At 43.4% G+C, this 16033-nt stretch overlaps 1 protein-coding gene across 1 annotated transcript; it reads left to right on the top strand.

Annotated features, from left to right (window-relative positions):
* The first annotated feature begins 1540 nt into the window (after window positions 1-1540).
* Window positions 1541-4036, top strand: LOC147897128 (pentatricopeptide repeat-containing protein At2g33680-like). Its single transcript, XM_087381221.1, has one exon. It carries the CDS (start codon window positions 1541-1543, stop codon window positions 4034-4036), a length of 2496 nt encoding a protein of 831 aa, XP_087237347.1.
* Window positions 4037-16033: the final 11997 nt, after the last annotated feature.

Genomic DNA, 16033 nt, shown 5'->3' with positions numbered 1-16033 from the left:
AAACATGTTCATGTATGAACTAACCACACCCATGAGACAAAATAACCCTCTACATTCAAATACTCAGCAAAATGAGAATATGTGCACATACTGAATACTTAAATAATGCATATCATTGTACAATACAAAAGCAAAAAATTCCTCATTTTTTTTAACACCAATGCAACAAAGGACATCCACAATAAAGAAGAATTTGAAGTACTTGTAGGTGAACCACATATTCTTCCAGCACATGGCAAAAAACATAAAACATGTAACAAGAAAGTTGCTTCACCACTAGACCCAAAGAGCACTGTAGGGTTACACAAAATACTACATTTGAAAACAGACATGATAATAGAAATTTGTTCAGGAAAATTAGATATTCTAGATGGATTAGTGAATGAGCAGACATAATATTCAAGGACTCTAGCTTTCACACAAAGGCACAGGTTGCTTGGATCTCTTTCAACAATGACAACATAGGAAAGCAAGCACGACTCAAACATAGGCATCTTTACAATAACAATATTCCATTCAATTGGACACCAATCTTTCCAATAATAAGAGAATTCCAAGTTGGAAAGAACTACCTAAACACAATTTCCTAAACACAATTTCTCCATCGCTCACAAGGATTATCCATGGATTATCTAGCATTTGACCCTTCATTTATCAAATCCCATGGTCTAGCATACACTAAACTATCACGTATATGGGATCTAAAAAATCTTTTCATCGTTAAACCACTAGAACCAAAACATATTAAGGTGGACACCGATACCCTGAAAGAATTCCAACGATTGCAAACGGATAGACCATGGCATACCAAACAAATAAACTTCTCAACCACACAAATTCAACACAACACAATACAATCACTCAACATACAAGCCCTAACTTCACACATTCATGACATACTTTTAGACAAAAGCTTGTTAAGCTCCACGATACTTTGCTTTCAAGAATTGCCTGTCAAGGCATCAAACATGCTTCACTTGCCAAGATTCATATGTTTGCAAAATACAAATGGCGTAGGTATTGCAACATGCTATCGAAAAGAACTTCACTTGCTAGTGCAAAATCATATCAATAAGACGGTTGCGAATGCTTGGTAACAACCTTTGAAAATAAAAGCATGGACACAATAGCAATACTCAATGTGTATAATTCCCCATCAACCACATACTTGACACTTACTTCTTGTCTAGAAAGTCTTTTACGCACAATACAACCAACCATAAAAACAATAATCATCGGAGACTTCAACATCAACTATAACAACTCCAAAATAACATGCAACAATTAATCCAAGAACCAAAATGTATACACCCTAAACAATAGACCACATTTGGTTAGATCACTCTCTAATGTATACTAACATTCAACTATCTTAAAGGCAGGCCACTTGAATGTAATTCATCTTGTTTCCTTTATAAATTTGATAAAATGCTTGATTAGTAGTCACATGCTCAACTACGAAAAGGCTGAGTGCAGCAAATCTAGTTGGGCAGCCTAAAGGCACAATGTAGCAACGAGATGTAGGTTTGGCATCGAATTCATGGTGTTAGTTCCCAGTTGCGTTTCGACTACCACATGGGTCATTCCCCATCTCGCCATCGTGTCCTTGGACACAATCCAAGTACATAAACTCGTATGTTGGTCGCCTTCAAGCTCTAATAGCTCCGTCTCTCATTCTAAGCCTACAGAAATAGACTCTTTTTTCACGTGCGAGCTGCAGGCTGGATGGAAGTTACAGCAGTCCAAGCTTGCAGACGAGGTACAATATCAAAGTGGCCTTCAACGCTGTGGCCTTGAAAAATCGATTGCGGACATCCTTTATCAGTTGGGTCCAGAGACAAGTGTTGCTAGTTGCGCGTCTCTTTTGAGGCGTTGCACCACTGCCAAGTCCCTGTGTGACGGTCAACGCGTTCATGAACACTTGATCAGGTGTGGATATGCAGGTAACAGATTCCTGAGTAATCTTCTTGTCGAGATGTACAGCAAGTGCGGGAGCCTGGAGTATGCACGTGCTGTGTTTCGCAACATTGCGTGTCGGAATTTGTACTCTTGGACTATTATGATTGCTGCATGTGCCCAGAACGGGCATGGCAAAGAGGCCCTACTGCTCTTTGTTCAAATGCAGGCTGAAGGCTTCGCGCCAAACATGGTCACCTTGATCTGCGTTTTGGATGCATGTGCCAATGTGCTATCCTTAGAAGAGGGTCGAAGCATTCATGCTACTATTCTTGGCAGTGGATGGGAGTTGGATATTGTATTGGGGAATGCCCTTGTCAATATGTATGGTAAGTGCAGGTGCCTGGATGATTCGAGGGCTGTGTTTGCATGGATGCCCCTGCACGATGTGGTCTCCTGGAGTTCCATGATCGCAGCGTGCGGCCAAAATGGGCATGCAGAGGAAGCCCTATGGCTGTTTGGTCAAATGCAGGCCAAAGGCATTGAACCAAATAAGGTCACTTTCATTTGTGTTTTAGATGGGTGTGGCAGTGTGGCAGCCCTAGCAGAGGGTCGAGAGGTCCATGCTACTATTGTTGGCAAGAAATGGGAGTTGGATGTTCGTGTGGGGACAGCCCTCATCAATATGTATGGAAAATGCAGAAGCCTGACTGATTCGAGGGCTATGTTCGCAGAGATGCCAATTCGAGTACTGGTTTCCTGGAATACTATGATTGCTGCGTGTGCCCAGAACGGACAAGGTAAAGAGGCCCTACAACTTTTCCGTCAAATGTGGGCTGGAGGGTTCAAGCCAAACAAGATCACCTTCATCTCCATTTTGGATGCTTGTGCCAATGTGGAGACGTTTGATGGGATTCAAGAGATCCATTCTACAATTGTTGGCAATGGATGGGAGGTTGATGTTGTTGTAGGTACAGCTCTTCTTAGTGCGTATGGGAAGTGCAGTAGCCTAGATGATTCAAGGGCTGTTTTTGCAAAGATGCTGCTGTGGGATGCGGTCTCCGTGAGTGCCATGATTGCTGTGTGCGCCCAGAATGGGCATGGCAAGGAGGCCCTACAGCTGTTTGGGCGTATGCAGGCCGAAGGCATGAAGCCAAACAAGATCACCCTCATCTGCTTTTTGGATGCTTGTGCCAGTGTGGCAGCCCTAGAAGAAGGTCGAGAGATCCATGCGATTATTGCTGGCAAGGGATGCGAGTCTGATGTTTTTGTAGGGAATGCCCTTGTCAACATGTACGGCAAGTGCAGCAGCTTGAATGATTCCAGGGCTGTGTTTGCAGAGATGCCACTGTGGGATGTGGTATCCTTGAGTGCCATAATTGCAGCATGTGTCCAGAATGGGCACAGCGAGGAAGGCCTACAACTGTTCGGTCTAATGCTGGCAGAAGGCATCAAGCCAAACAAGATCACTTTCATCTGTGTTTTGGATGGGTGCGTCAGTGTTGCAGCCCTCGAAGAGGGTCAAGAGATCCATGCTGCTATTGTTGGCAATGGATGGGATTTGGATGTTGTTGTGGGGAATACCCTTGTCAATACATATGGCAAATGCGGGAACCTGGATGATTCTAGGGCTGTCTTTGAAGAGATGCCAGTGCGGGAAGTGATTTCCTGGAATGCCATGATTGCAGCATGTGCGCAGAATGGGCAAGGCAAGAAGGCTTTACAACTATTTAGTCAAATGCAGACAGGGGGCATGAAGCCAGACAGAATCACCTTCATTTGCCTTCTTAGTGCATGCAGTCATACAGGTCTGGTTGCTGATGGGAGGCAATACTTCATCTCTATGATTAAAGACCATGGCATTACTCCCTCAGCTGAGCATTACATGTGCATGATTGACCTTCTTGGGCGTCAGGGACTATTGGAAGAGGCAGAGGACTTGATTATCAGCATGCCAGTTGAATATGTCAGTTCAGCATGGCTAAGCTTGCTTTCATCCTGCCGAATTCACTTGGACGTGGAGCGGGCTGTGCATGCTACAAATTGTGTTCTTGAACTGAATTCAAGAAATGCTGTACCACTTGTATTGCTAGCAAGCATCCATGCTAATGAAGATGGGGATTATGACGAAGTGAATTGAGATTCCATAAGGGCTGATGGTATGAAAGTGAAGCACATTGTGCATGAATTTATGCTTGAGACAAAATCATGGGTAGGAAGGTCTACATGCAGAGTCGGATATATTCTAAATTCGTACGATTAGATATATTCTAGTCTTACAAAGGTATATATATATGCAGAGTTGCAAGGTTGAAAAGATGAATGGAGATGGGATTTCCTGATATAAACCTAGTTGCATCCAAAGCTTTAGGTGGATCGCTGAAGTTTTGCCCTCATAAATGGAAATCAGCTTTTTCCATTCTTGTGATGCATTTGTCGGATGCATTACTTGGCAACTACTGTGTTCTTCAGACATGTTGAGAAGATATCGATGGCTTTTGCATTATGGTCGTCATAGGCATCATTATCTGCTTGTGGTGCATTTTTGTGTTGATATAGGAATCGTTCCTTCAACCTATGACCACAACTTCTCTCCCATGAAGAGATTCTTTATCTAGCATTTGTAGACATGGCAGTGATAGACTGTTTGGTACTGTGACTCAGTAATTGGTGCCATCCTTGTGATGCCTGATGTATGTAAGTATGACAAAACTAAAAAGATTGCATGATACATCAATTGCTCAAATTTGGTCTTTAAGCAATGCTCTCCGTAGAGATAATCTCGCCCTTTGATCTGATCTGGACAGATCCTACTTCAAATAAAGCAGCTAAATGTTATAGCCTCTCAAAGATTGGCTCTCTTTGTAATCTTTGCCAATACAAAATTTATTGGCCCTCCAAGGGTTCTAAGGGATGACTTGGTTAATTGGTACTGTGACTCGGTAATTGGTGCCATCCTTGTGATGCCTGATGCATGTAAGTATGACAAAACTAAAAAGATTGCATGGTACATCAATTGCTCAAATTTGGTCTTTAAGCAATGCTCTCCGTAGAGATAATCTCATCCTTTGGTTTGCTCTGGACAGATCCTACTTCGAATAAAGCAGCTAAATGTTATAGCCTCTCAAAGATTGGCTCTCTTTGTAATCTTTGCCAATACAAAATTTATTGGCTTTGCAAGGGTCCTAAGGGATGACTTAGTTAGTGAGTTGCTAATGAGGGCCATAGTTTTGAAGTTAGTTCATTTGGTCAATTTGACCTTGTAAATTATGGTTAGTATGTGTGGGTTAGTAGAAGTTTAAGGGCTTCTAATGTGTCTAGGGTTTAAGGTTTTCTGTTTCCTTGTGGAGGTCCTAAATGTTTTTGTCTTTTATCCTAAAGCTTCTGTCTTTTGTTAGGTATTTCTATCTAAAGATGGAGGCTCTCTTTGTCTCTTGTATGACACAACATTTATATTACTCTTGCCAAAATAGGCACGTCCCCACTTTTATTTAATGGCCCATCCACCACACACACACACACACACCTTTTCAGCTCTTTTCTCTCCTCTCTTCACTCATCTACCTTTCCCGATATTCCTTCACCTTCACTTGCTTTTTCTCTTTTCCTTTCCTTCCAATTTACACCTATCGTTTCCTTTCACAAGTTATTCCAAATATTTATCGGGCTACTTACACTTGGACTTACAATGATACTCCAAAAGGCACGGCCATGGTGGGATCCCCACCTAGTTTTAAAGAACTTTTCAACCTTACCTTCAAATTGACCTTGTGCCTCAATCCAATTGACTTTGCTTAAACCCTTTTTGGTCTCACTTGGAGTCTTTGGTTAGCTCTTGATTAGTCTCTAATTAGGCCAATTTGCTTGCATGTAGCCAATGAGCTTGTTGTGATTGCGACACAAGCACATGTCTACTTGATGACATGGCTCTTGATGAGGTGGCTTGTTGACGTGGTAGGGTTTCGATTTTTGAAAGCCTCTATGGCCTTTTGTATCCTTGCTCTCCGAAACCTCTACATATAGCACTACTTGGAGATGCAATGCAAACTAATTTATCATAAAATGACACTAGACAAGGATGGCTCTTTAATCTCGTTACATTGCACGATACCTTTGGTAAAAATTGAGTTGCTTTATATTCAAAATGATCATCCTAGAATAGGATGGTGAGAAACACACACACACACACACACACATACACAATTTTCTCAAAAACACTTTCACACGCACATGCACAGATCTCCTTGACTCTAACCCCAAAACCACCATTTTTCTTATTTCATTCTACTAATCCCAAAAACCCCCAATTATCTTGTTATAAACTTTTTTTCCCTCTTAACTTTTCTTTTTTCATTCTGCTGACCTTGGTATGAACATTTATACTTTAAAACCCCTCTTCCTAAGTATTGAGAGTTTATTTATAAATAACTCCCCCTAATTTTCTTATGGCACTCTATTTATACGTACTTCTAGGCGTAATTACTTAATGGAACTCTTTTTATTTCTTTTTCTTTTTCTTATTTATGCTTTATATATAAGATTCCCATAATCCTCTCCTATATACTTATTGTCAAGCTTTCCACATTATATATAAATAGTTACAAGGTCAAATAAAACCCCACTCACTCCTACTTAGAAGTTGTTAACTATCCATTTGCTTTTCCCCTATTTTACACATGCTTACACTTTCTTACACACATAGACACACACACACACACACACAGAGTTATGGATAAATTTGACCAAGGTAAAAGGCATAAATATATGTATGTGCTTGTATATGTGGCAATAATATAATAAAATATGGTGTGCATAGGGCCCAAGGTTGAGGTGGCAGGGCATGACCATGTGCCACCCTTCCACGTAAGAGGACCCATAAGGTATGTTGTACATAATCCATGGTAGTTATATTATAAAATGGTAAGGTGGCATGGTTCCTCCATGTGCCACCCCTCCACCTAGGTGGCCCAATGCTTGCATTTAGTGAGCCATGGCCCAAGGACAATGGGAGAAGTAATATAAAATAGGTGGAGATGGATATTATATTGGATTATTCTCTCCATGTTGAATAGGCCCATGTGAGGGGGGTGTAGATAGTCGAAGAATGCAAGTTAAATAATGGGAAAAGTAGGATGAGGTGGCAAGACTTCTTGTGCCAACCCTTCACTTGTCCTTGTAGATGTGTGAACGTATTATACAATTGGGAGGAAACCAAGGAAGTATCTTAGACTTGGGATATGGGGTTTGATTTATGTGGAAAAATGAGGCAAGGGATTGTCGCACACAATTGAGAGTGCGTACCCACCTAGCCCACATGGGAGATTCCTCCACATACACCATGCATGTGGGAGGAATCATTTATTGGGAGAGACCCCCTCTCTTGGCTATAAAAGAAGGGGGCTATTCCTTGATGAGACACGCTCATTCTTGTAAAGCCACCTAGCTGTACTTTGATTTCCCGCCATCCTTCCTTTCAAATAAAGCATGACTCTCTTCCCTTCATGTCTCCATCTCTACATTCCACCTCCCATTATGTACATGCTCCTCTTCCCCCTCTTCCTTCCCCCTTGTGCCATAGTCCCCCTTTTCATTCCCACCCCTCTTAATCCCTTTTCCCCACCTATGTTAATGCTTCTTCCCTTATGTTCCCTTTTCCTCCATGGCCCTCGAGTGTCGCCATGCGTAGCGTCTAGCCTCATGCATTGATTTCTTTTCTAGTTAATAGAAATGGTGTGGCTGCTAGGATCAAAGTCTCCATGGCTAGTGGCATAAAATTTTACTCGTACGACTGAGTGTAGTACTGCAACACCTTCAGTGTGCGGTTCTCTGCTTCTGTCCTCCAATCTGTGTGTCTTCTGCTCACAATTCTCCGTCTCTATGGTTGCAAAACTCCCCTCCTTCTACGCTTCCAGTCTGCGTGCCTTCTGCTCGTGGTTCTTGTGCATTTGCATGTATTCTCGCTGGTGAATGTTCTGGTCATACTAGGCGTATCTGCAAAATTACAACACCCGCGTGCCCCCTGGTTGTGGCTAGTGCATCTGCGCATGCATTCGCGCATCGCGGACAGATCATGACTGATTCTTTGGGTTTGATCTTCTGCTCATGGTTCTCCGTCTTTGCGGTTGCAAATCTCCCCTCCTATGCTTCCAGTTTGCGAGCCTTCTACTCGCGGTTCCTGCGCATCTAAGCGTATTTTGGTTGGTGAATCTTCTGGTCGTACTAGGTGCATCTGCAAAACTACAACACCTGCACGCCCCCTGGTTGCGGCTGGTGCATCTACGCTGCATTCGCGCTTTACAGATAGATCACGACTGATTCTCTAGGTTCCTGTGTCTTCTGGTCGTGACATATTTTCTAGGCTTTTGCAAAACTGGAACACATCTCGTGCCCCTACTCTCTCCTTCTCTTTCTCTTCTCTTCTCCTCTCTTTTTATTAAGGAGTGGGAATTGAACCCAAGACCTCCCCATTCACAAAAGGAATACTTACCAATGGGCTAGCAAATAGGAAGTGATAGAAGTGTAATGATATTAATTATATGTTAAAATCTCATGAACTATAACTCTGTAACCATAGGGAGTTTCCTCTTGCTGTAAGAAGCAAAAGTACTTCATTTCATGTGCTCTATTCATATCTCATACTAGATCGCAAATTCTGAACTTTTTCAAGTTCACCCCTTGGATGCACGCCACACGAGGAGGGTGGATATTTATGTCACTTCTCGACGAGTTTAAGGATTTGGCGCTTGGTCATCCGCTCATTATAGCTACCAATTGGCGAGATCTCTTCCTTGATCTTCATGTTGATCTTCAACAACTAATTGTACAATGCATTGCTCGAGGAGACGATAGGTGGAATGATACACCGTGGATAATTCAAGGTGAAGACCTAGTGGGAGGGCTTTGATTCACTATGCGGTGATCGAGCTACTTGTTGCATCGGAGGTAATTAAAAGGGTGACATTCTTCCAAGGGTGGGATGATCCACAAGCTTGGGGGGAGATTTGGTGCATTTGCTTATTAATTCCTGTGGATAAGCTCGTCTTGAATGATTTCTTCTTGACCTCACTACAAAGGTTTCTAGGGCTCAGCTACGGTCAGTAATGTTTCGACCAAGGAGTCCCTTTGTACGTAATCAACCCTTTGTGCCACATTTTGAGCTTCAAGTTGCAATTCTTTTTGGTCTAAAGATAAACTATCAACAAAGGATTGCAAATTTATTTGGTGCTGAATGTCTTGCTCAAGTATTGAATTCTCCCCACCCTCTCCTTCTACCTATCTTGGACTATCAAGAAACTTGGGATGTCCAGATTTTAGTCTTGGTGTGATGACATCTTGGCTCCTTCAATTTGATGGAGCATACAAACCTTCGACCAACGCTGCTAGTGTGGGTGTGAAGCTCACTTCACCAGGGGGTGAGGTGTATTCTTATAGCAAGTCTGCACCAGCAAGTACTTGCAACCAAGCTGAGTACTCAGCACTCATTTTTGGGCTACAAAAGGTGCAAGAACATCGCATCAAGCAAATTGAGATGCAAGGAGATTCTTAACTCGTGTGTGAACAAGTTAGTGGAAGGTGAAAGGTGCGGAGCGAGGCTTGGTTCCACGACATCAACAAGCATTCGAACTTTGCCAACAATTTGAAGAGGTAAAAATTCAGCATATCCCTCGAGCTTATAATTTAGTTGCCGATTTCTTGGCATGAGAAGCTTGTACTTCAATCACGCATGAAGCGAGTGGAAGCACTACCCCAACAAAGTCGCAAGCCACAAATGAGGGTGATCATTTGTAAGGAATGCAAAGGTTGTGGTCATGGTCATCATGAAACTAAGTGTTGGGGGCATATTTGACACGAGTTTACTGACTTTGGAAGATCATCAGAAAGGTTCTTAAGGATATTGCTCAAAAGAAGGATGCCAAATCGCACACCCCTTGAAGAAATAGCATGGCGACTACAAGAACTGGAAGGAGCTGAAGGTGATGTGTAAGCTCTCCAACTGTTGACATTTGTCATGGCATTCTTGTTTGCCTTGATGACCAACCTCATGCAGCACCATGTCTCTAACCCTTACTTGTAAAGATGGATGCAATATCATGCCTTGACCAATACCTTTTAAGATTGTCTATGAGCTATTCTATGCTGAAGATTCTTCCCGTATAGCATTTCACAATACACACCAATCACACCCTACCCTACCTATGTGTGCTTTGTGGATGTATCTTCACTTGATTTTTAGTTCAAGCTACCTCTTTCCATTGTTTGCCAATAGATAAGCCTCATTTCGCCTCTCTCTTTTCCATTTTCCAAGCATGGCTAACATTGTTGTGTTCTGTGGTTGGGTTGGAGAAAATACAAATGAGTATCTTGTGGCCTTCAAGCACCATTCTGTTTCTCTCAACTTTCTTACTGAAGATAGATGGTTGTTGGTTCTTCCCACATTTCTAGAGGGTTTGTGGCTCAAGTGTGGTACGAGAAGCAGGTCGAAGACCTTCGCCAAAGTTGGCAAGGTTGATAGTAGCTATGATCGAGTATTTCGACAAAGAAGAGGAGTCGGAGAATGTATACCTGCAAGTGGCAAATCTGAAGCAGTCAGAAGGTGAGATGGTACATCGGTATGTGGATCAAGCAGCCGTGCTCCTGGACCATTTAATTGCCACACAGGAGTACAACATCGAATTTTGAGCTGGAATGACTCAGCATGTGCTGGGCTACCTTGTAGTAGGAGCAAGTGATGAATTTTGCCTCAAGCTTAAATGGGAGAATCCAGAAACCATGGTGCTAGCACATGAGATTGCTCAAAATTTTGATAAAATTTAGTCTGACCTTGCTTCAAAGAAGATGGTTGTCCCTCCACAACCCCCTCAATTCTTGCAACAACAACCTGGGGGGTCCAACTCATGGGCATACCCCCACCCCCCATCAGGGATGTATCTGTCGCCTCCACCTCAAATGTATGGTCGTCCCTTAGATGCTTACCCTCCACAAGGTGTATATCCTCACCCTCCGCCTGGAAGATTTTCCTAGCCTCGCCCACGAGCCCCCCTCCTTCCTACTCCCCCGGCCCCTCCTGCTAAAGAACCTGGAGTCAATGACCTAGCCAAGGCCCTGAATGATCTTGGGCTTGAGGTGGTAGGCATCAGAAATCAAACCAATCACCCTCCAAGAGAACGTGCCAATGTTGTGTGCTACAAGTGCCACAAGAAGGGTCATTATCGCACCAAATGTCCCAATATTCCAAGGGTGAGTCTTCTAAGTGGATCAGGCACTAAGGATTCTGACGTAGAGGTCCTTGACCTCGGGAAGAGAAGTTGAACCACCTCGGACCCCTCTCCAGACCATGGATCGGGCCGCCCCAAGAAGAAGGTGTCCTTCTCAGAGCCCTCATATGCTGAGATGGCAGACCCACCAATAGAGAAGACTAAAAGATCTCATAGGAGTAAGTGGTCGCCCTTGGATTTTCCTATCGGCTCAGGGCAAGAAGACTATTCGGTCGTTCAGGACCTTGATCATCAATCTTTGAGCATCACGCTTCCTCAACTAATAGCATTAAGCTCTAAGGTGAGACGTGAGCTGCAACAAGGGCTCTCAACAAGGAGGAGCAAGAAAAAGGGAAAGGTACGATACATCGGTCTTTGAGCATCACGCTTCCTCAACTAATAGCATTAAGCCCTAATGTGAGACGTGAGATGCAGCAAGGGCTCTCAACAAGGAGGAGCAAGAAAAAGGGAAAGGTATGAGACTTTTCTTCTATCTTTGAAGAAGTTGATCGGCACCCGCATACAATAGATGTCATCATAGATAATTGCAGTGTCAAAAGTGTGTGTGTTGATGGAGGAGCTGCATGTAATATCATGATGCCCCGTATCGTGAAGAAGTTGAATTTGAAATGCACAAGGCATTCCTCCACTCGAATCAAGGTAGCAGATGGTCGATGACTCGCCACCCTGGGAGTCATTGAGGATTTGCCCATCACTGTCAATGGGTTGACCACCACCATCAATTTCTATGTAGTGGACATTGAAGATATAGGCAGGAGTTACCCAGCCATACTCGGGAGACTGTGGTTGAGAAAGAGTGATGCAGTCAGCTACTAGAAGACAGGACACATGTCTTTTAGTGCTTCAAAGGAGAAGATCCTAGTGCAACCAAGTGCCACTGAACCAGAAGAAGAAGAGGAGCAAGACAGTGATACTCTCTCATCCTCAGTGTTTGAATCAATGGAAGATTCAGACAAGGGGGAGGAGTCCTTAGAGGAGGAAGTTTACATGATGGGGGTGTCTCCGACCCCGCCACCCACAAAAAAGGTAATAGCTAGTCCTCAACAGCTTGAATCTATGCTTTTCCTAGACCTCACTCTAAGTAAGAAAGATGAGTTCCTAGAAATGTTCAAAGATTTCCCTGACCTCTTCGCAACTAGCTACCACCACCTTCGCCATGTGACTACCATAGAACACAAGATAGAGTTGAAGCCTGATGCTAAGCCAGTGGCTTAGAAGTATCGGAGATTAGGGCCCCTACAGACTGACACTTTGCGCTAAGAGTTGCAGAAGCTTGTAGAAGCTCAACTTATTGTTCCGGTTCACAATACTGAATGGGTTTCACTAGTGGTAGTCACCCCAAAGAAAAACAACAAGTGGTGGGTTTGCATCGATAATAAGAAACTCAATGTGGCCACTAAGAGGGACCATCATACTCTGCCCTTTCAAGACCTCATTCTTGAGAAGATAAGTGGTCATGAGATGTATACTTTCTGTGATGGTTACTCTGGGTTTTAGCAAATCAGAATTGCCAAGGAGGATGTGCTTAAAACCACATTTGCCACACCCTAGGGGACGTTTGCATTCAAAATAATCCCATTTGGCCTCACCAATGCTCGTATTACCTTTCAAAGATTGATGCAGATGGTGTTTGCTCCTTATTTGGGGGTTTTCTTGGAGGTGTTTCTAGATAATTTCTGTATATTGTTGGCATGGAATGAGCACATCATGAAGGTTAGGTTGGCCTTCCAAAGTGTAAATGATGCAAATGGCAGTCTCAACCTTGATAAATGCACCATTGGAGCCACTCAAGGGAGGTTACTGGGACATATTGTCTCATCCGAGGGCGTCAAGCCTCACCCTAAGATGGTAGAAGCTATCCTCAAGCTCTCCCCGCCAACAACCAAACGTCAGGTACACTCATTTGTCAATCTAGTAGGATACTATCGCCGCTTCATTGATCAATGACTACGCTATTAAAAGATGGGGTTGATTTCTCTTGGGATGAGGATTGTGATCATGGGTTTGTACAAATCAAGAGTGCTCTGGCTTCAAAACCCATTCTATGTAATCCTGATTGGTCAAAGACTTTCTATATCAATCCTGGGTTTGGTGAGCACACTCTGGCAAATATTCTTCTCCAGCAAGGGAAGGATCGGTACATGTATCCCATTCGAGTTGCTTCTCAACAATTGCTCAAAACTGAACGATGCTACTCTAAGGCTGACAAGCATGCCTTGTCTTTGGTGTTCTGCATTGAGAAATTTAAGCATTATGTGGCTGGAAGTCCTTGATTATAATCTCTAGCAATGGTCTTGCAAAGCAAGTTCTTCAATCACCAAATGCCATGGGCCGGTTGGCCAAATGGTTGGCAGTTTTACAAGAATATGATTTTTCTTTCAAAATTGTAAAAGGGGGTTGTTTCAACTTGAAGAATGCTTTGATTGATTTAGAGGAGTGCCTTAATGTAACCCTTGTAGCAGCCATAGAAGTTGGGGATCCATGGTATGGTGGTATCTACAAATTTCTAACTGCTTGCTCCTTTCCTCTAGAAAGTACTAGCTATGTGAGAAAGAAGATCTACAGAGATAGTAGGCGCTACACTCTCTTTGATGGGGTATTGTACCGTTAAGGCATGGATGGGGTACTAAGATGGGCCATTGATGCAAATGAAGTACCAAAGGTATTGAAGCGTTATCGTGATGGATTTTGTGGAGGCCACTATGCCAGTGACTATACAGCTAAGAAGATTTTACATGCTGGGTACTATTGGCCGACCTTGTTCAAGGATGTCACTATGTATTGCAAAACTTGTGAACCATGCCAATTCTATGGCAGGAAGGATTTGTGTCCTGGGCAACATCACCCAGTGATGTCCATCCATCCGTTTTAGAAGTGGGGAATAGATTTTGTTGGGCCCCTACCCATGACTTCCTGCAAAAAGAAGTATCTTCTTGTAGCCACCCAGTATGTCACTAAGTGGGCTGAAGCTGTCGCCCTCCCCACTGCAAATGGTAAGGTAGTTTCAAATTTCATATTTGAACGTATCTACACAAGGTTTTGGACACCCATGGAAATAGTATCTGACCATGGGAGTCCATTCTTAAATGAAGTAGTGGAGTTGCTCATGGATCGCATGGGTATTGATCATCGTACTTCTAGCATCTATTACCAAGCATCCATGGGACAAATGGAGTGGACCAATGGCCTCCTTTGTAAATCCATGGGGGAAATGGCCACAGGGAATAGGAGCTAGTGGGATAAGAAGGTCACTCTGCCGTTCGAGCTTACAACATCACCCATAAAACGTCTACAGGTCACACTCCTTTTGAGTTGGTGTATGGTATAGAGGCCATTTTACCACTAGAAATAGAGATTCTGGCCTTGAGATTGGCACAAGAACAGAGGATGGTAGAAGATGACCATGTAGAGGCTAGGTTGGTACAACTTGAGAAGCTAGATGAAACCCGATGCCTTGCGCTACATCAAACAGAGATCGAAAAGAACCGACAAAAGGCCTCGCTTGGATGCTAAAATTCACAAGGAATGGGAAAGACACTTTGCTGAGGGGGATGTTGTGCTATGCTTTGATAACAGATTGGACCACCAAATGGATAAAAATTTCCTTCCACTATGGACCGGTCCATACAAAGTGATCAAGGAACATAGTAATGGGTCTATACAAGTACAGGAGCTGCATGAGTCATATGGCAAGAAGGTGATCAACAAGTGTTATCTCAAGCCCTTCTTTGTTCGTGATGGTCCTAGGCATGGAAACACTGCGCATTCCCTGCTTGGGGAGGGGAACTATTATGGATGAATTTAACCAAGGTAAAAGGCATAAATACATGTGTGTGCTTATATGTGTGGCAATAGCATAATAAAATATGGTGTGCATAGGGCCCAGGGTTGTTGAGGTGGTAGGGCATGACCATGTGCCACCCTTTCATGTAAGAGGACCCATATGGTGTGTTGTACATAATCCATGGTAGTTATATTATAAAATGTTAAGGTGGCATGGTTCCTCCATGTGCCACCCCTCACCTAGGCGGCCCCATGCCTACATTTAGTGAGCCATGGCCCAAGCACCATGGGAGAAGTAATATAAAATAGGTGGAGATGGATGTTAAATTGGACTATTCCCTCCATGTAAGATAGGTCCATGTGGGGGGGGGTGTAGATATTCCAAGAATGCAAGTTAAATAATGGGGAAAGTAGGATGAGGTGGCAAGACTGCTTGTGCCAACCGGAGACTTATCCTCCTAGATGTTTGAATGTATTATAAAATTGGTAGGAGACCAAGGGAGTATCTTAGACTTGGGATATGGGGTTTGATTTATGTGGAAAAATGAGGCAAGGGGTTGTCGCACACAATTAAGAGTGCGTACCCACCTAGCCCACATGGGAGATTCCTCCATACACACCATGCATGTGGGAGGATTCATTTATTGGGAGAGACCCCCTCTCTTGGCTATAAAAGGAAGGGGCTATTCCTTGATGGGACACACTCATTCTTGTGAAGCCACCTAGCTAGTACTTTGATTTACCCCATCCTTCCTTTCAAATAAAGCATGACTCTCTTCCCTTGATGTCTCCATCTCTACATTCCACCTCCCATCATGTACATGCTCCTCTTCCCCCTCTTCTTTCCCCTTTGTGCCATAGTCCCCCTCTTCATTCCCACCCCTCTTAATCCCTTTTCCCCACCTATGTTAACGCTTCTTCCCTCATGTTCCCTTTTCCTCCATGGCCTCGAGTGTCACCATGCCTAGCGTCTAGCCTCATGCATTGATTTTTTTTCTAGTTAATAACACACACACACACACACACACACACAGGGCGTGCAACCTTACGCCCCTCCACCTAACCTAATCTCCCAACCA

The sequence above is a fragment of the Dipteris shenzhenensis genome, chromosome 11, assembly GCF_047967505.1.
Source record: "Dipteris shenzhenensis isolate YYH24624 ecotype China chromosome 11, Dip_SZ_1.0, whole genome shotgun sequence".
In the NCBI taxonomy this organism is placed as follows: Eukaryota; Viridiplantae; Streptophyta; class Polypodiopsida; order Gleicheniales; family Dipteridaceae; genus Dipteris; species Dipteris shenzhenensis.
This window is presented reverse-complemented; position numbering and strand designations above follow the sequence as displayed.